Raw genomic sequence first — 21778 nt, forward strand, 5'->3', positions numbered from 1 at the left:
TCTTCACCCAACTTCTGGCAATCATTCGTAACGTGACCGTACTCTTGATGGAACTCACAAAATTTATCTGAGGGAGGTAAACGTGGTCCCTTTTCGGCTTGTCTCGGGCGCTCCAGCTTTCTTCTTTCTTCGCAAATTGCCATGGCTCTGTCCAAGCTCATGGCCAACGGGGCATAAGGGAAAGGTCCAGGACCTCGGCTCCTTTCGCCTGTTCTTTCTGCAGGCCTCTTCCTACTTGGTTCCACCTTTTCCTTCCCCTTATCTTTATCACCGGGTCGGATATCCACTCGCCTTTGCCTCTGTGCGTCCTCAAGGTTCACGTATTTCTCAGCTCGGCTAAGGAGCTCATCATAGCTTTGAGGGGGTTTTTTGACCAAGGAATTGAAAAATTGTCCCCCTCGGAGCCCTTGTGTGAAAGCATTTACCAGAGTTTCCGTTGCTGCAGCTGGGACCTCCAAGGCCGCACTGTTGAATCGTCTAATGAAGTCCCTTAGTGAATCTGTATCTCCTTGTTTCAAATTGAACAGGCCTAGTGAGGTTTTCAAGTATTTCTTACTTGTAGCATACTGGTTTATGAATAGGGTGCTGAATTCTCGGAAGCTGGTAATGGAATGCGGCGGGAGCAGATCAAACCACCTCTGGGCTGGTCCTACTAGGGTGGTAAGGAAGACCCGACATTTGCCCCCATCTGAGTATCGGTGGAGCAAAGCGGAATTATTAAACCTTCCCAGGTGTTCTTCTGGGTCAGTACTCCCATCATAATCCTTAACAGTGGGTTGGCGGAAATTAACGGGGAGGTCCTCATTTAGTATTTCTAGGGAGAGTGGACTTTCCCTATCCAACACGGGAGGTCGGCCCCCCATCCGCCTGCCAAGCCTTCTGACTTCCTCCCAAATGGCTTCTATATGCTCAGGAGGAGGAGGAGGAGGAGGAGGAGGAGGTTGTTGTGGCGGTGTTGATGGAGTCCGATTTCGTCGGAGGGCCTCATTTACAGATCTATTAATCAACTGGGCCAATTGGTCTAGGCTAAGATCAGCCACGCTTCTACCTTGGCCACCTCCGGGACCCCGGTTGCCATCTGCATGGCCCTGGTTGCCACCTCCGGGACCCCGGTTGCCATCTGCATGGCCCTGGTTGCCACCTCCGGGACCTCGGTTACCATCTGCATGGCCCTGGTTGCCATCTCCGGGACCTCGGTTACCACGCGCAGGGCCTGTTCTTCTACCTGTTCGTCCCCACATGTCTACGTCTTCTCAGTATTTTCCCACAGACGGCGCCAATTGATATTGCTGAAATCGGTGATGCTAACTGGGAGGTCGGATCCTTGCTAGGAAGGCTCGGATCAAACCTTGGAACGCTGGCTGGAAAGTAGGCACGTCACTCAGGGAGCTCGGATTGGACTTGCAAGAGTGAGCTGGGAGCTCGGATTTGCGCTTTGAGGGAGCTCGGGTCAGATCTCCGCAATCTGAAAGCACAAACAGGAGTGTGAGAAGGGGGCCGGAAGGTTGTTCCGGCGTAGCCCCTCCGACGCTCAAGTCAGAGAACAGAAAATTGAGAGAGTAATGTGTGTGCTGAGAGGATGTGTGTATCTGAATCGAATGCCTAAAGAGTTAACGAAACCTGGTATTTATAGGTGAACCATAGAGTCCTAGTTTTGGTAAGTTTAGATCCTCAGAATCTTCGGAAGATTTGGTGAGATCTTTTGCCAGATTTGGTATTTGATTAGATTTTTAATGGGCCTTACCTTTCTGGGCCTTGATTTCTGTGGGCTACGCGCTCGATGTCTGAGCAAGAACTCTCGTAGGCATGAGCCCGCCTGAGGCCAGGGCTTTATGGGAGCTCGGCTCGGGAGCTCGGCCGATGAGTCTCCGATCGTCCCGGTATCACCTTATTTGAGGTCGGCTCGGCTTGGGAGGTCGGCCAGGGAGGTCGGCTTGGGAGGTCGGCTGACTTCTCCAATCATCGTAACTGCTGATATGGGAGGTCGGCCATGGATGACCTCCCGGATGACCTCCCGTGCTCCTATGAATACTGGGCTTCTACCGAGGTGGGCTATCGAGAGCGGGCTGAGCCCATCCTCAATCCGGGGGTATCAAGTATGATACAATATCTAATAAATAGTGTTGGATTAAGTTTGCATGAATAATATTAGTTCTGAGATTGGTGACTTCCTGAAATTTCTCGTTCGTCAAGCTGCTGATGTTGCGACGCTTGATATGATTGATTAGATGAGTCGTAAAATAGTAATGTCAAATCTTAACGGGTAATATTGTCTATGTTGGGGACAAGACCGGCAGTAGAAAAATGGTAAGACTGATATTTAAAGGATATGGAGACAACACACCAAGAGATAAAAACGCACATCCTTATAATCATGGGCCTAATAGCCTGACCCATTAGCACACAAGTAGGTGCACTATGCGCTGTCACAAGTATAAAAAAAAAAAAAAAGAAGTTGTGTCTTAGTTAATAGTTATATATTTTGGTCTAATGGTAAGCGCTTGCCAAAAAGCTATACAGGAAGAAATTCTGGAGGAAAATATCTCTTCAAGAACTTACTTAATAACTTGCTTTCTTACTCTCATTGCTTCAATAGCCCTATAATAATAATTTTTGCGATTTTATTGTATTTAGTAAAAAGCTACTAAATATTTGACTACCCTAATATTCAAACTTTAGTCAAAATTGAGTTTGATAATATATAATATTTTATATAAAAAGGCATAATAATTCAAAACCATCTCCAAAAAATATGAAATTTTAGAGTAGGTGTATCTTGTTGTGAAAAAGTAAAAATTTATGGTAAAAACTAAAAATCTCAAACTCTCAAAATTTACCAAACTACACACTTTATAATATTTTCCACTCTACTCAATTGTGAATTTCTTCAAAAATGGTGAGCATATTTATAGAATTTCTGTACAAATAATCCAAAAATAAAATACATCATTACCTACATCATCACACACTGATTTTCAATATTTACAACTCTTATTTTCAATATTCAAATATTCAACATTCAAATATTCAATACACACATTTTAAATATTATTTTTCAACACTCCCCCTTGTGATGATGATCATAATGATTGTCTTCATTACGTGTTTTTATACTGCCTCATTAAAAACCTTACTAGGAAAAACTCATTGGGATAAAAACCATAGCAAGGGAAAAAGAGTGCAGTCACGTAAACTCCCCCTCATGTTGACACGAACAATTCTTCACAAATTTCGTAGATTGCGCATCCCAATATTATATATGTGCTTTCTGAATATTGACGTAGGAAGTGCCTCTGTGAAGAGATCTGATGAGTTTTCACTTGATTGAATGTGACGAACATCAATACATTTATTCTTCTCTAACTCCTTGGTAAATGGAAAGAACTTAGGAGGAATATGTTTAGTTCTGTTGCTTTTTATGTATTCCTCTTTCATTTGAGCAACACATGCAACATTATCTTCATATAGTATCACAGGCTTCTCGTCGAATGATAATCCGTATGAGATTTGGATATGTTGGGTCATTGATTTTAACCACACACATTCACGACTTGCTTCATGTAGTGCAATAATCTCTGCATGATTTGATGAAGTTGTTACAAGCGTTTGTTTCTGTGAACGCCAAGAAATTGCAGTGCCTCCACGAGTAAATACATATCCAGTTTGGGAACGTGCCTTGTGTGGATCAGATAAGTATCCAGCATCGGCATAACCAATTATACTTGGATTAGCATCTTTTGAATACAAAAGTCCCAAGTCTGTCGTTCCTCGTAGATAACGGAATATATGTTTAATTCCGTTCCAGTGTCTCTTTGTTGGATATGTGTTAAACCTTGCCAACAAATTTACGGCAAAAGATATATCAGGCCTTGTAAAATTTGTAAGATACATAAGGGCACCGATAGCACTTAGATATGGTACTTCTGGACCAAGAATATCTTCATCTTCTTCACATGGTCGGAATGGATCATTTTCTATGTTTAATGATCTAACAACCATTAGAGTACTTAACGGATTTGATTTATCCATATTAAAACGTTTAAAGATCTTTTCTGTATACTTTGTCTGGTGAACAAACATTCCACATTCTTTTTGTACAATTTGTAAGCCCAGACAAGACTTGGTTTTTCCAAGATCTTTCATCTCAAATTCTTCATTCAAGTATGACACAACTTCTTGAATTTTCTTGTTCGTTCCAATGATGTTTAAATCATCAACATATACAGCAATAATTACGCATCCGGATATTATTTTCTTAATGAAAACACAAGGACATATTGAATTATTTACATATCTCTTTTTCATCAAGTGATCACTTAGTCGATTATACCACATTCGACTTGATTGCTTTAACCCATATAATGATCTTTGTAATTTCATAGAATAACATTCTCTGGGTTTTGAACTTTGTGCTTCAGGCATCTTAAATCCTTCAGGGATTTTCATATATATATTACTATCAAGTGATCCATATAAGTAAGCTGTAACAACATCCATAAGACGCATTTCTAAATTTTCAGATACTGCCAAGCTAATCAAATACCGAAACGTAATTGCATCTATCACGGGAGAATACATTTCTTCATAATCAATTCCAGGCCTTTGAGAAAAACCTTGTGCAACAAGTCGAGCTTTATATCTTACTATTTCATTTTTCTCATTTCGCTTGCGAATAAAAACCCTTTTTTATCCAACAGGTTTTACACCTTCAGGTGTAAGGACTATAGGTCCAATAACATTACGTTTAATTAGCGAATCCAATTCAACCTGGATGGCTTCTTTCCATTTTATCCAATCCTGACGATTTTTACATTCACCAAAAGATTTGGGTTCATGATATTCATTATCATTTATGATGTCGATTGCCACATTATAAGAAAATATATCATCAATTTCTTCTATATCTTTTCGGTTCCATATTTTTCCAGTATTAATGTAATTGATAGAGATTTCATGATTCTCGTCAGTTTGTGGTTCTGACAGAATATTTTCATCATCATGTGTTTCTTCAAGAACATCATTCTCTATTTTGTGATCATCGTGTGTTTCTTCAGGAACATCATTCTTTATTTTGTGATCATCGTGTTTCTCTATGAATTTTCTTTTTCGAGGATTTTTATCCTTGGAACCTACTGACCTTCCATGCTTCAGGCGTTTAATGACATCATGAGTATCTTCGATTTGTTTCTTTGGAATTTCAATTCGAGCAGGGGCATTTGCAGCATGTATATATGATTTAGTTACCCCTTTTGTGTCTGCAAATGCATCTGGTATTTGATTTGCTATTCTTTGCAAGTGTACAATTTGTTGTACATCTTTTTCACATTGTTTTGTTCTTGGATCCAGATGTAACAATGATGATACATACCATGTAATTTTCTTTTCGGTATGTTTTTGTCCTCCCCTAACATTGGGAAGTTTTCCTCATTAAAATGACAATCAGCAAAACGTGATGTGAACACGTCTCCTGTCTGAGGTTCAAGATATCGAATGATTGATGGACTATCATAACCGATATAAATACCAACCTTTCTTTGAGGTCCCATTTTCTTTCTTTGCGGTGGTGCAATAGGCACAAACCATACATCCAAAAATTCTCAGATGAGAAATGTCTGGTTCTTTACCAAATGCAAGCTGCAATAGGGAGTATTTATGATATGCACTTGGTCTGATGCTAATTAATGAAGCATCGTGTAAAATTGCATGTCCTCATATAGAAATAGGGAGCTTTGTTTTCATAATCATTGGTCTAGCAATCATTTGCAGACGTTTAATCAATGATTCAACCAATCCATTCTGTGTATGTACATGAGCAACATGATGCTCAACAATGATTCTCATAGACATAACAATAATCATTGAAAGTCTGGGAAGTAAATTCATCAGCATTATCAAGTCTAATTTTCTTGATTGTATAATCGGGAAATTGATTCCTCAATTTTATTATTTGAGCAAGTAATCTTGCAAATGCAACATTTCGAGTTGACAATAAACATACATGTGACCATCTACTGGAGGCATCAATCAATACCATAAAGTATCTGAATGGTCCACATGGTAGATGGATTGGTCCACAAATATCACCGTAAATTCGTTCAAGAAACATTGGTGATTCAGTTTGGATTTTGGCTGGTGATGGTCTTATAATAAGTTTTCCAAGAGAACATGCTTTACATTGAAACTTATTATTCTGAAAGATCTTCTGGTCTTTCAGTGGATGACCATGTGTATTTTTTATAATTCTTCGCATCATTGTTGAACTAGGATGTCCTAATCGATCATGCCAATTGGATAATATTGAAGAATTATCAACTACCATATTTGATTCAATGTGACTTATATGTGTATAATGCAATCCAGTAGGGAGCATTGGTAGTTTTTCAATCACATATTTCTTTCCTGATTTATATGTGATAAGACACATATACTCCTCATTCCCTTCATTCATTGTTTGAGTATCATACCCATGGGAATATATATCATTAAAACTCAACAAATTTCTTTTCGATTATGGTGAATATAAAGCATCATTGATAAAAAAATTTGTACCATTAGGTAACAAAAATTGTGCTTTACCACATCCTTTAATCAAGTCTACAGGACCTGATATTGTATTCACCGTTGTTTTTGTTGGTTTTAGTTCCAAGAAATATCTTTTATCTCGGAGGATAGTGTGTGTTGTACCACTATCAGGTATGCAAACTTCAGCTTTGCTCATAGCATTCTCCATATTTGAACTTCAAAAAAATATGCAATGAAATAAAATTACTGGCAATATATATTTAAATATAACACATATCATAATTATACAATAAAATATTATTATATGAATACATGAAAAATAAATTATTGTACATTTATATTCTACCACTATATTGTTCATTTTCAGAGAAATCATTGAGAAAATCTGCAACATCAATATTGTTCATTTCTATCCCACCAACATATTGATAATTTCCAGAGAAATCATTCATAAAATCACCAGCATCAAAATGAGTTGAATCACTCAAACGGTCACTGCGTTCAATGAAGTTGGTATCCTTTTCTTTCCCCTTTAATGATTCTTTATAAAGTTTACAAAGATGCTCAGGGGCTCGACAAATACGGGACCAATGTTCTGGAGTACCACATCTGAAACAAGAACTTTCATATCTTTTTGAGTGATTCTCATTAACACTTGTATTCTCAACAACATCGACGATACGTCGCACCCCAACACCGGCGACAGCAATATCGTCGAACGAACAACAACATCGACGATACGTCGCACCCCAACACCGGCGACAGCAATATCGTCGAACGAACAACATCATCGACGATACGTCGCACCCCAACACCGGTGACAGCAATATCGTCGAACGAATAACATCAACGATACGTCGCACCCCAACTCCGGCGACAGCAATATCGTTGAACGAACAACATCAACGTGACAACATCAACGAGAAGTCTCCCAACAACGATAGTCAACAATATCAACAATAATAAACAACAACAAATATAATATCAAATCACCCAATTCCGGTGATTTATCATCGTTCAACGCAATAGTATTCATCAATACTAAACAATAACAACATATGCTCGTACGTCAACACGTACCTGATAATCGAGTGTATATATATAATCTGGGTATTTCTTTGATCCTGAGGCTTGTGTTGTATCTAAATAATTCAACAACATATATCAGATCATTGTCACCGTATCAACATAATCATAACAGCCTCAATATATCACCTCAAATAGCCCAGCAACAATTTATTCAACAAAATATAAAACTCGATTATAAATTATTATCGCTCAACATTTTAATATTCTAGTGTATTTAATTCACAATACTACTATCAAATACACCATAATTAATTAACTTCAAATAATAGGCTATTTTACAACATCCGTAAAATTATGAAAACTTTATATCAACGTGTAGCCTATACTTCGTAGACTCCGAATATATAATCAGAATTAATAATAACTGACAAACAACTCTCCAATCTCAGCCCAACGATTAAAAATCTCTAATTAAAATAAATTAGAAATAATTCAAAATAACACCACTATAATCTTCTCTACTTCGTTAAAATCATACGCTAGTCAACAATCTTCAATTTCAGTATGATTTAACAATTTATCGGATTTATTCCAGAAATCGACGAATTTCAAACATCACCAAAACTATAAAATTTATACCTCAAATCGAAGACCTCGTGTCAACGATTCCAAAACATAAGCACGCAACATATCCTCAAGCGTCTGAATAGTATCAGGACCGGTAACTGCAGCTCGATCAACGTCATCCCAATATAACGGAGATCTACAGCGTTTCCCATACAATGCCTCAAATGGAGCCATCTGAATACTACTCTGATAACTATTGTTATACGCAAACTCTACCAATGGAGTAGATGACTGCCAAGCAGATTTAAAATCCATAACATAAGCACGCAACATATCCTCAAGCGTCTGAATAGTACGCTCAGTCTGACCATCTGTCTGAGGATGATAAGCTGTACTCAATCTCAACTCTGTCCCCATCGCAGTCTGCAATCCTTCCCAAAAATGAGAAGTAAATCAAGGATCTCTATCAGATATAATAGACACTGGAATCCCATGCAATCGTACAATCTCTCGTATATACCACTGTGCCATCGTCAAGTACGTACTACTCATGCTATAGGGTATAAAATGTGCAACTTTCGTCAATCGATCAACAATCACCCAAATAGCATCAATAGTTCCAGTGCTTCTTGGCAAATGAGTCACAAAATCCATCGATATGTGCTCCCATTTCCAAGTAGGTACTTCTAAACTCCTCAACTCACCTCCCAGCCTTCTCCTCTCAGTTTTGATTTGTTAACAATTGAGACATTGACGTACAAAATCAATCACATCACGTTTCATTCCTTTCCACCAAAACTGAGAGCGTAGATCCTTATACATCTTCTTGCCACCAGGGTGGATAGAATATCGACTACAATGGGCACACCGCAACAGACCCTGGCGCAACTCAGATGCATCAGGAACTACCCATCTAACCTTCATCCTCAAACTGCCATCATCGGCCACTCTAAAATGGGTATCTTGTTTCGTGTGGTTTCAGCTGTCTCGAGGCATATGCCACAACATGTCGATCCTGCATCAAAACACATCCCAAACCATGTAATGATGCATCAGTATAATCAACAAACCTCTCATTTTATGTGGGGATTGATAACACCGGTGCAGTCGTCAGTCGGTGTTTCAACTCCTGAAAACTCCTCTCACATGCTTCAGACCACTGAAATCGCACACCTTTCTGGGTCAACTGTGTCAAAGGTCTAGCAATCTTTGAAAATCCCTCGATAAATCGACGATAATAACCTGCTAAACCCAAGAAACTACGAATCTCAGGTACAGATGTAGGTGAAGACCACTGTAACACGGATTCGATCTTCGTTGGATCAACAGAAATCTCATCTCTCGATATAACATGACCCAAGAAGACCACTCGATCCAACCAAAACTCACACTTACTGAGTTTGGCATACAACTGTCTATCTCGCAACACCTGTAATACTGAACGCAAGTGCCCTGCATGCTCAGCCTCACTCCTGGAATATATCAATATATCATCAATGAACACAATAACAAATCGATCGAGATAAGGCTGAAATACCCTATTCATCAAACTCATGAAACAGCTGGAGCATTCGCCAACCCAAACGGCATAACCAAAAACTCATAATGCCCATATCTGGTCCTGAATGCAGTCTTCTGAATATCCTCCTCTCTAACTCGTATCTGATGATATCCTGACCTCAAATCAATCTTCGAATATACTGAGGTTCCCTGCAACTGATCAAACAAATCATCAATACGAGGGAGGGGATATTTAGTCTTAATCGTTACCTTATTCAGCTGTCGATAGTCAATACAAAGCCGCATCGTTCCATCTTTCTTTCTCACCAATAAGACTGGTGCACCCCAAGGCGATACACTAGGGCGAATGTATCCCTTGTCCAGCAAGTCCTGCAACTGGGCTTTCAACTCTCTCAACTCTACTGGTGTGATTCTGTAAGGAGTACGAGAAATAGGAGATGTACCTGGCATCAACTCAATCCCAAACTCCACCTCACCAGCTGGTGGGAAGCCTGGAATCTCATCAGAAAATACATCAGTAAACTCAGCAACTACAGGTATCTCCTCTATTCCCACCTCCTTCTTCTTCTCTGTCACATCAACAACATAAATAAGATAACCCTCATGTCCATGCTCCAATAACCGAGACATCCGGATAGCAGATACCAATGGAACACGGGGACGAGAACCCTTCCCATAAAATGTCCAACGCTCGTTCTCATATGTATAAAAATATACTACTCGCTGATAACAATCAACCGTCGCACAATATCTCCTCAGCACATTAATTCCCACAATACAATCAAAATCAGTCATCTCTAGAATAATCATATCAGATCTCAGCTCATAGCCCTCATAAGAAATAATGACATCTGATATCATAGATAAAACTGATATATCAACTCCAGAAGGTGTCGAAACAGAAAGAGGCATAGACAATGGAGACGAGCGCATATGATGCTCAACCACAAACCTCTTCGATATAAATGTATGCGAGGCACCAGTATCAATAAGAATATAAGCAGGATAAGAACATAAATAACACTTACCCGCTATCATCTCCTCTCGTGCCTCTTCTGCCTGCGCTCGTGTCAAAGCATACACCTGTGCCTGAGGCGGACCAGATCCCTGCATACGTGGCTGTCCTCCAGAAAGTCGTGGTGTAAACTGCTGAGGCTGTCGTCCTCCTCTCTCTGAGGATCTACCTCTAGCACTCCTAGGCTCTCGCTGCCCCTCACGACTAGGACACTGTCTCGCCAGATGACCAACACCGCCACACTCAAAACAGGTGATCTCGGTCTGTGTACAATCTCTGATCAGATGAGGTCCCCCACAACGAAAACATCTCACGGCTCTGGACTCTCCTCTCTGCCCCTGAACAGACTGAGAACTGCCCCCACGACTATCAACACGTCGTGAATCAAATCGACGCTTCCCAGATGATGCTGAAGAAGATGATGAACCCTTCTGATATTTAAAAGACTGTCCTTGCGGTCGCAATGACTCCCTAGTCGGCTCTGATAATCGTCCCTGAGCCCCATACTCCTGCATAACCAACTCAGCCATCTCAGCCCTCGTCACTGCATCCTCAAATGATACTGGGTTATTTGATTGCACACGATCAAATAACTCTAACTTCAACCCTTTCAAGAAGTGCCTCATCTTAGCATGAACATTCGTAGCAAAATGTGGTACATATTTCAGCAATGCAGAATATCGGGTCTCATACTCAGCAACAGACATACTACCCTGTCTCAAATCCTCAAATTCTTTCTCTTTCTTTTGTCTGGCTGCTATAGAAAAATATTTATCAAGAAAACGAGATCGAAACACATCCCAATCAACAGTACGGCCCTGAGCTCTCAATCCGGCCTCAGTCGTCTGCCACCACAATAATACATTCCGCGAAAGCTGAAATGTAGCCAATCGTAACCAAGCAGACCTAGCACACGGTGCAGTCACAAATATCTGCTCTATCCTCTCAATCCACTCCTCTGCTCGCTCGCCAGTCTCAGAACTATCAAATCTCGGCGGAAGATAACTGCTGAACTGTGCCAAAGTCAACTCACCAGGTAATAAAGGCTGATCTGCAGGTGCCTGTCCCATAGGAGGAGGTGTCAATGGATTCATCTGACCAAACCCACTGTCAACCTCGTCCGTTTCTTCGCGTGGATGTACCTGTTCTCTAGCTGCCATCACTGGAAATCAAATTGTTAATCATAACATTTAACAATTACAATCCAGTACTCATCATCATCACACCTTTAGTACAAAAGCACATGCAACTAAAGAACAATCAATCATATCAAGACCAACTCAAATGCACAGACACACGCAAATAATATCGTCATCCAACTCACTCATCACAAACCCAACTCCTAACCATCCCAGACATCTAACATATGCTCTGATACCACCAAATGTGGCGCCTCAAACCTCGCCACGTAATCATACAACATGTGACGTCATATGCATAAAAATTTTCTTTTCGACGACGTCATAATATAATGCATATACGACAAAATAGTGCAATCACCACACTATCTACGTCAATGCAGCAGAAACAGTATAATAAATACACACATACAACTCAAGTAAGACAATATGCTATACTGTCTCTATCTACTATCAACTACAAGACTGTTTGACTAGACACACCTAGTCCTTCACCACTATCATGTCTCACGCATAGTCCTGTAACCTGTCCAACAGAAACAGCCCCAAAGGGTGAGCATATACAACAATCATCATCGTAATACATAACAGTTATATTAACAACATAAAATATAACTGAAATCATAATAGAAATACCCCCTTTGCCGTTTCTGGACAATCAGCCAACAATAATCTCGACAACATCACAATGCAACAACATCGTCGATACGTCGCACCCCAACACCGGCGACAGCAATATCGTCGAACGAACAACAACATCGACGATACGTCGCACCCCAACACCGGCGACAGCAATATCGTCGAACGAACAACATCATCGACGATACGTCGCACCCCAACACCGGCGACAGCAATATCGTCGAACGAATAACATCAACGATACGTCGCACCCCAACTCCGGCGACAGCAATATCGTTGAACGAACAACATCAACGAGAAGTCTCCCAACAACGATAGTCAACAATATCAACAATAATAAACAACAACAAATATAATATCAAATCACCCAATTCCGGTGATTTATCATCGTTCAACGCAATAGTATTCATCAATACTAAACAATAACAACATATGCTCGTACGTCAACACGTACCTGATAATCGAGTGTATATATATAATCTGGCTATTTCTTTGATCCTGAGGCTTGTGTTGTATCTAAATAATTCAACAACAATTATCAGATCATTGTCACCGTATCAACATAATCATAACAGCCTCAATATATCACATCAAATAGCCCAGCAACAATTTATTCAACAAAATATAAAACTCGATTATAAATTATTATCGCTCAACATTTTAATATTCTGGTGTATTTAATTCACAATACTACTATCAAATACACCATAATTAATTAACTTCAAATAATAGGCTATTTTACAACATCCGTAAAATTATGAAAACTTTATATCAACGTGTAGCCTATACTTCGTAGACTCCGAATATATAATCAGAATTAATAATAACTGACAAACAACTCTCCAATCTCAGCCCAACGATTAAAAATCTCTAATTAAAATAAATTAGAAATAATTCAAAATAACACCACTATAATCTTCTCTACTTCGTTAAAATCATACGCTAGTCAACAATCTTCAATTTCAGTATGATTTAACAATTTATCGGATTTATTCCAGAAATCGACGAATTTCAAACATCACCAAAATTATAAAATTTATACCTCAAATCGAAGACCTCGTGTCAACGATTCCAAAACTGAAGTCGGTTCGTCGATTGGATAAACCGATAAGTCGCACGATCGAAAAGAAAATTAAAATGCTACTTCCTCTCTCCTCTCGATTTCCTCTCTGGTGTTGAAAATGAATTCCTTCATTCTGTACGTAAGTTTTGATTTTATCCCCTTTTTTATTTTATTTTTATTTTATTTTTTTAATATTATATTATATTATATTAATAAAATAATATAATATAATATATTTAAGATTTTAACACCGGTATATCTTTTTAGACCAGTCAAACGACCAAATTTTCCAAAACTCAAAACATGAAACTTCTATATCTTTGAGTTTTCTACGGTATATCCAAATTTCAAATCATTTGGACTTCACATGATCAAGATATGTCATATTTCATTCTTTAAAATTCATTAATTATTTAGTAATCTCACATTACTAAATCAACAACTTGTGATATTTACTTCAGGCATTACATGTCCACAAAATTTTAGCTGCGAGATTATTCGATACATCGCTGAATTGTAATCACTGACTTTCTTAAAATCTTGGAATCTTAACATATTTCATTCATCACGGGCGGTCGGAAGTATAACTTCCCTTATATGTTCAGATCTTTCTTTCAATCCTTTCCACAAAGCCATGTGATCTTTTTCAATTAAATATTCACATTTCAATCCCTCGTCGAGATGTCGGCGCAAAAATATAATGGCTTTTGCCTTTTCATGATGTCGATATGCCATTTTCTTTTATGGTCTCACTTAGACCCAATGACTCAAGATGCATTTCTACATCGAGAGTCCATGGCATATCATTTTTTCCCGTGACGTCGAGCGAAACAAATTCGAGCTTTGTCAAATTTGACATGATGGTACTAAAAATATTACGATGCATTTTATTAGTTAATGAATATTGCAATACAAAGTAATGGATAAACAACAAGTACAAGTATTTGTAAAAATAAAAAAAACACATGAGGAGGATATTCTCCGATAAATAAAAGACTCGTGAGTATGATAACCAAAATAATTAAAAATAACCTTGAGAAAGCCATCTTCTTTTTTCTTCAAAAATTTAATGAAGAATAATTTTTAGAGAAGAAGAGAAAGTTGGAGTGATTGAATGTGTTTATGAGATCATATTTATAGGACAAAACTAGCCGTTTTGTTACCGTTTATGACCGTTGGTGTACAAAAAAATAAAGGTATGTATTTGTATAGTTTTATGGTAATAATATGATGTATATAATATTAGACATGTTTAAATAATTATGTATATCATATCACATTATTATAATGAAGTGTCATAATTTATTTTGTTTAAAAACCTTATAGGCTTTTATACTTGTCGTATCCCTTATCGGGAGTGTGGGATGTCGTCTTAACATCCTCCCAAGATTTATAACAAGTTTTTGAAAAATTTATTTTATTATATAATAACATTATATTATATATTAAATATATACACAATAAATAAACAGTAAAATAAATATTATTGTTTTTGTTACCTTTTTCTTCTGTTTTGGAGCTTGGAAAAATATGGAGGACTTTTAGAGTTTCGTGCTGATAACGTGTTGTGAAAAAGTAAAAGTTTATGGTAAAAAGTAAAAATCTCAAACTCTCAAAATTTACCAAACTACACACTTTATAATATTTTTCACTCTACTCAATTGTGAATTTCTTCACAAATGGTGAGCATATTTATAGAATTTCTTTACAAATAATCCAAAAATAAAATACATCATTACCTATATCATCACACACTAATTTTCAATATTTACAACTCTTATTTTCAATATTCAAATATTCAACATTCAAATATTCAATACACACATTTTAAATATTATTTTTCAACATATCTCACATATTTCTATAATATTTGTTATAAAAGTTTTCAAAACTTCAAACCGATTGCATATTTTTATGATGGTCTTCAAAAGGTTTTGGTTGCCGGAAAAGAGTGGTTTCCTTGAATGTTTCCATTCATTGTTCGGAACTTTGGTGATGAACAACTTTTATTTTTTATTTATGTCCAAAAATAAAATGAATGATAGTACAATATATATAAACATAAAAAAGTTCATAAGCCTTTAAAAAAACAAGTGATATAAATTTGGTTTTTTTTTAAAAAAAAAATTCATAATAAATAGTATACTAACTGGAAAAATATGAAATTTGGACTCAAAGCCTAAAATCAGTGCCAAATCCTTAGGCCATAATCTATATCTATATATATATAAAAGCAGAGTTTTTTCTAAAATAGGAAAGTTCCCGCCAAAATTACTTACTAAAAAAGGAAATAAAACATTTAATGAATATTGACATATGTCTATTGCAATAAATGATCAATTCAATTATTGTTTGCATTGATTATATATATCAATTCATTTAATTCAATTTTGAATTTAATTATTTTTTATATTAATTCAAATGTAATTTATATATTATACGTTTTTTTATTTTTAAGTTTACTTAAATTGAAATTAAACTATATTGAAAACGTAAATTATATCAAAATTTTGCATTGATTATATCAATCAATTTAATTTAAAATTTAATAAATAAATTGAAAATACAAATGCTTGCAATGTTCAGTGTCACTCATAAGGTAAATCATTCAAAAATACATTTTGCTATTTTAAGTAATTTCCTGCCGAAATTACTTACTGAAAAGAAATACAATATTTAATTAATTTATTTATTTTTTCTAAAAATAAAATTGTTTGAGTTCTAACATTTATCACTACAATAAAGTTTTCCAATGGACATTAAATTTTCGTTTAATAATCATACCTTTTTTTTTATCTCAAAAGCATATTATTTTGAAATTATCTTAATTTGAAAGAACTAATTTATTGTATTTTTTTCTAAAACCATATGTATATTGTATATCTTGAATGGTCTTCTTAAAAATTCAAATAAGATAGCACAAGAAAATTAAAAGAGATAGATTCAAAAGAGTTTCAAATGAGTATTAAATTACTCTCAATAAACATGTATATTACCCTCAATAATCAGAAATGTTGAATACCTAATGCATGCAATTCAAGATTCCATAATTTGAAAGAGTAATGTATGATATAATTCTGTCAAAAGTATCCAATGTATAATATTTGTCCCCTGAGATGTCTTATTTGAATTTTAAATTATAAATAATACAATATTGCATATTATATTAGAAACCAATTTTATTCTATTTATCTTACTAAATTTATCTACTCCAAAATTGAATTCTGAAATGACTTCTCTTTTTAGCACCATATATGATTTGAATTCTTCTAAGATGTAATGTTCATTTAAATTTGGATTTGTTCGTTATTATGATTACCTATATATGGAAACAAGGAGAACAACGAGACATTAAGTTTGAAATATGTCTTTCATGGTCGAGAAGTAAAAAATATTATTCTTCTATTTGTACGAAATTTTAATTATTACGTATTACTAATGTAATAATTTTCTTCTATATTACAAAGTTCACGGATACATGATAGTATAAAATGTCCTGTAATGGAAATGATTAAACTAATTCTAAATAAAGTATGCATCTTATTAAAAGATACCTTATAAAATTTATTGACATTGTTTCGGAATACACATAGTAAATGTTAATAAAATAAATTATCTGATTTATACATAATTTATTTATGATCACATGTTTCATTTTTCTTTCGAAAGAATAGGATGTTGCGTATATTATGAATTGATTTGTAGATAAAATCACAACTCATTTGGATAAAGATATTGATGAAACAATTATTGTTATCATTTAAATGTGTCAAACACGTGTCATATCACAAAATTGTTTGTGAATGTGGATTTAGATGAAATTACTGAATTTTGAAAAGAGTAGTTTTTATTAATTTTATTGAATGTGATTTAAAAATATTTTTTTATCACATGTTAAAAAATAATAATATATAGCTTCTCGAAAATTAAAAAATTAAATATGTATTAAGGCTGGTGGTCGACATCAATACACTAAACACGATAAACATCATGTCATTGCCTTAGACTAATACAATATAAAATTTTGATATATGATAGTGATTATTAGCCAAAAAAATTAATTGACATGCGTTGTATTTAAGAATTTTTTTAAAATTAACGAAAAAATAGTTTTATTATTGTATTATTTTTTTCAATTTAAATATCTATTCATTGTTTCACTAATTTTTAATAATATCATCCCGTACATCGCACGGGTTAAATACTAGTCATATTTAAAAAAGGACACTGCACGTGAGGTACATGCGTCACCTTGTTGAAGCGTGGCCATGCTCCAACTGCCATGCGCGGCCGAATATTTTCCGGCCGATTACTCTCGTTGTGTTCAACAAATTTTGTGTTGAACATTTTTTGAAATTTCCGATCAATCTTGCCCATATCGTATTTTCCGAAATAGTTTTTAAAGGTATTAAGTTGCCTGAAATTGCTACTTTCATTGACATTTTGGGTCATCGGTCAACACTTCTATAAACTAAGTAACATAATGAACAAATTTTATCTTATATAAAATATATAAAAAATGTGTGAAACTGTGAAACTACCTTGACCAGGTAAACTGTATTGGACAAGTCCTGTATTTTCATCTTATTATTATATTTATTGCAAGCTTATATAAACCTAACACAAACACTTGAATATATGTAGACATTATTTCGAAAAGAAATAGTATGAAAAATTATTTTGTTGGCATTTAAATAACTTTTTTAAAACATTACAATTAAAGATTTTACGGATTGCACGTGGGTAATAATATTTTTTGTTCTTTGCTGTATATCTGAAAGCGTGTCTTCATTAAATGAACATTATTAATCTTTATTTTGGTGGTTGAATTGAATTTTACGATACAAAGGATTGATTCCAAGCAAATCAATTACGATTTGCACGCCTCGGTTAGCCATCCAATACGGTAATTGGTTCACTCCCCCACGTTATTTATATCTCAAATTTTAAAATTCCATTGAGTAGGTGTGAGACGTATCACGAATCTTTATCTGTGAGACGGGTCAACCGTATTGATATTTATAATAAAAAGTAATACTCTTAGCATAAAAAGTAATATTTTTTCATGAATGACACAAATAAGAGATCCGTCTCATAAAATACGACATGTGAGATTGTCTCATACAATTTTTTGTCAATTCAATTTATATATAAACAAATAAATAACTGTAATATTATATATTATTATATGACATATATGTTGGATTTAGACTTACATTAAGCGCATTTAGTTATTTGACAATAGTGGAATCGTTGTGGTGGATTTCAAATCCATCTCGGTATGAAGTTATTTCAGGTTATGTTTGAATTGAGATATTTAAGTTGATGAAAATTAAAATCCATTGATTTCAAATATATTGTATTCTTGGATGGATAAAAACTCGAGTTTCACTGGATATCAAGTTATTCAATTTCAATAGTAATTGTGGTGGATTTCAAATACACATATCATTTGGAATTCACATCAAATATCTTCTCTAAATCAAGTATATTCTCTCAAAATAAGATTCATTGATACAAGTGTAACATGCTATGATTTTTCCAAATGCTTTAATGAATCTGAATCTCTAATGTTTTCTTGAATCCGAATATCTTGATTAAAATACGATATTAAAGAAATATCTCGGCTTTTTCGGAAGGAGTTGCATGAACCGTGAAATTATTCCTCTATTTATAATTCCTTTAATTTTTTTTTTTTCAATTTTTTGCATGGTAAGCCTCATATCATAAATTAGGGTTATCTGATCTCAAAGTTGATAATATTGTATATAATTAATCATTTATATATATATATATATATATATATATATATATATATATAGTTTTTGAAACTAAAACTATATATATATATATATAACTAAAATTGATCAAAAAATATTGTTACTGGACTCTAATTGATCTAAAACAAAATATCCAAGAGTAATAATATCAAACATTACTACATACAGAACTAAAATTGATATTTTACCATAATGATAATAATAACATACTTCTAATAAATATCTTATATATGTGTGTATATAATATGCTTTAATTTTTTTTACCAGTTTCTTTAATTTTTACAATACAATATTTCGTTGAAGGAAAATCCAACTTATCCACTTTCCCATGACGGATCAAACCAATAACCAAAGAGCAAAACGTTTCGAGCCGTGGAATATGTTTACTACACAACATTGCATTCAAAACCTTCAAATCACCCACGAAATCTCCTGTTCTGCAGAAACCATCCACCACCATTCTGTAGGTGAGCTGCATTTTGACTTGCATATCAACCAATAATTTATAGGCTTCCGAAGCTGTGCCTTCTTCACACAAACTATTGATCAAGATGTTATACATAACAACATCTGGTTTGACCCTTCTTTTCTTCATCTTAACAAGCAAGCCTTTAGCTTCATCGATTAATCCTCCTTTGGCAAGATCACTCATCAAAGCGACGTAATTAACTAGCTCTACTTTGCATCCTTGGTATACCATATCAAACATCATTTTCTTTGCCTCCTTGAACTTCCCCAAAGCACATAAGAATTCCATTAACAAAGCATAATTCACTGCGTCACCTCTCTTCCCTTTTCTCACCATATCCTCGAACAAAATCTTGGCCTCATAAACATCACCCCTTTTGCACAAAAACCCAATCTGAGAGTTGTAAGTCATAACAGTAGGCTCCAGCTCTCTTTCAAGCATTTCATCAAACACGCACCTAGCCTTCTCCCATTCACCCTTCCCAGCCACATTTCCATTATTATATTAAACGACACTGGATTCAACTTGAAACCCATCTTCGAACCATCATTAAAGAAGTCTACAGCTTCACAAACCCGGCCATTCACCACAAACACATTCGACATCGTATTGAAAGACTGAACTGCACGCACACAATAGAACGACCTTCCCATCTCCCGGAACAAGCCAATGGCTTTATCGAACCGGGCCTTCTCATAATGCCGCATCAGCGAGATGAAAAGAGCCTCTTGACACCTTACATCACGGGTTTGAAGAAAATTCAAAACAGTATCGACAGACTCAAACTTTTTCGCGCGAGCTAGCTTATGGATGATCGAAGCATAAGGGTAGTCGAGGCAATAGCCCATTTCATAGTATCGATGAAACGTGGAAAGCGCTTAGTCCGGATCTTGGCATTGCTTGATATGGTCGAGAAATGGAATGGCTTCACGAAGTTGGTTTCTCGTAGGCTTGTGAGGCCGTGGTTGCTTGAGGTGTTTCTGACGCAAACCGCCATATGATTGAGTATATGGGCAATTAAAGTTTCTGAGGGGGTCATGTTGTATGGAAGCTTGTAAGCCGAGGAGGGAGAAGGCTTTCAGACGGGAGTTCATTACAGTATCGATTCCTCAGTTTTCACAATCCCCATAGATATTTTAAATAAATAAAATCTACTCCCCGTGTGTGTGTATATATATATATATATATATATATATATATATATATATATATATATATATATATATATATATATATATATAAATTGTCCACCTCTTCTTCAACAAAAGCAAAGAAAAATAATACATGTCATGTCATTTGACGCAGTAAAACACATAGATGATGCAAACCTTGACAAGAACCAAACAATTTGGCAAACAAACGTGTGCACTTTCTGCACTTAAATATATATTTTTTTGGTTGTGGAAAAAAGTTAAATCCTTATTGTTGAAAGACAGAAAAGGAAATTGATATGGGGGGGAAATTCTCACTGCTGTAAACCGTTTATTGAATCAAAAGATGTAGTCCCGCTGCTATACAAGTAAAGAACAAAGCTTATTTATACTAAGTCAAGGAAGAAGTGCTAGAATAGGAAAACACGCTTATAATAAATATTATTGCAACTTTAATACTCCCCCTCAAGCTTGGAACAAATCCATCATTCCAAGCTTGGACACCAAATACTGATGTTGGCCTTTTCCCAGTGCTTTGGTCAACAAATCCGCTGGTTGTTCCTCCGTTGAGACATGAGAAGTTTTGATCAACTTGTCACATATCTTTTCTCGCACTATGTGGCAATCTATCTCGATGTGTTTCGTTCTTTCGTGATACATAGGGTTGGATGCAATGTGCAAAGCAGCGGTGCTATCACAGTATATTACCACTGGAAGTGCTAAGTCTATTCCCATGTCTTTTAAGATTCCAACCACCCAAATTACTTCACAAGTTGCATTGGCCATTGCTCGATATTCTGCCTCAGCCGATGATCTCGATACCGTTGCTTGCTTTTTAGTTTTCCATGACAGTAATGAGTCTCCAAGTTTAACACAATATCCA

The 21778-nt window shown here is 35.6% G+C and overlaps 1 protein-coding gene and 1 pseudogene across 1 annotated transcript; both read right to left on the reverse strand.

Moving 5' to 3' along the window:
* Positions 1 to 9044: 9044 nt before the first annotated feature.
* On the reverse strand, positions 9045 to 11814 carry LOC140824025 (uncharacterized). Its single transcript, XM_073185630.1, has 4 exons — positions 10668 to 11814; positions 9946 to 10208; positions 9292 to 9412; positions 9045 to 9133 (listed from the first exon to the last, which is right to left on the reverse strand). The coding sequence occupies exons 1-4, from the start codon at positions 11812 to 11814 to the stop codon at positions 9045 to 9047; spliced, it is 1620 nt and encodes a 539-aa protein (XP_073041731.1).
* Positions 11815 to 19525: 7711 nt separating this feature from the next.
* On the reverse strand, positions 19526 to 20889 carry LOC140824026 (uncharacterized; annotated as a pseudogene).
* Positions 20890 to 21778: the final 889 nt, after the last annotated feature.

This window comes from Primulina eburnea, chromosome 2, assembly GCF_022965805.1.
Source record: "Primulina eburnea isolate SZY01 chromosome 2, ASM2296580v1, whole genome shotgun sequence".
NCBI classification, from domain to species: Eukaryota; Viridiplantae; Streptophyta; class Magnoliopsida; order Lamiales; family Gesneriaceae; genus Primulina; species Primulina eburnea.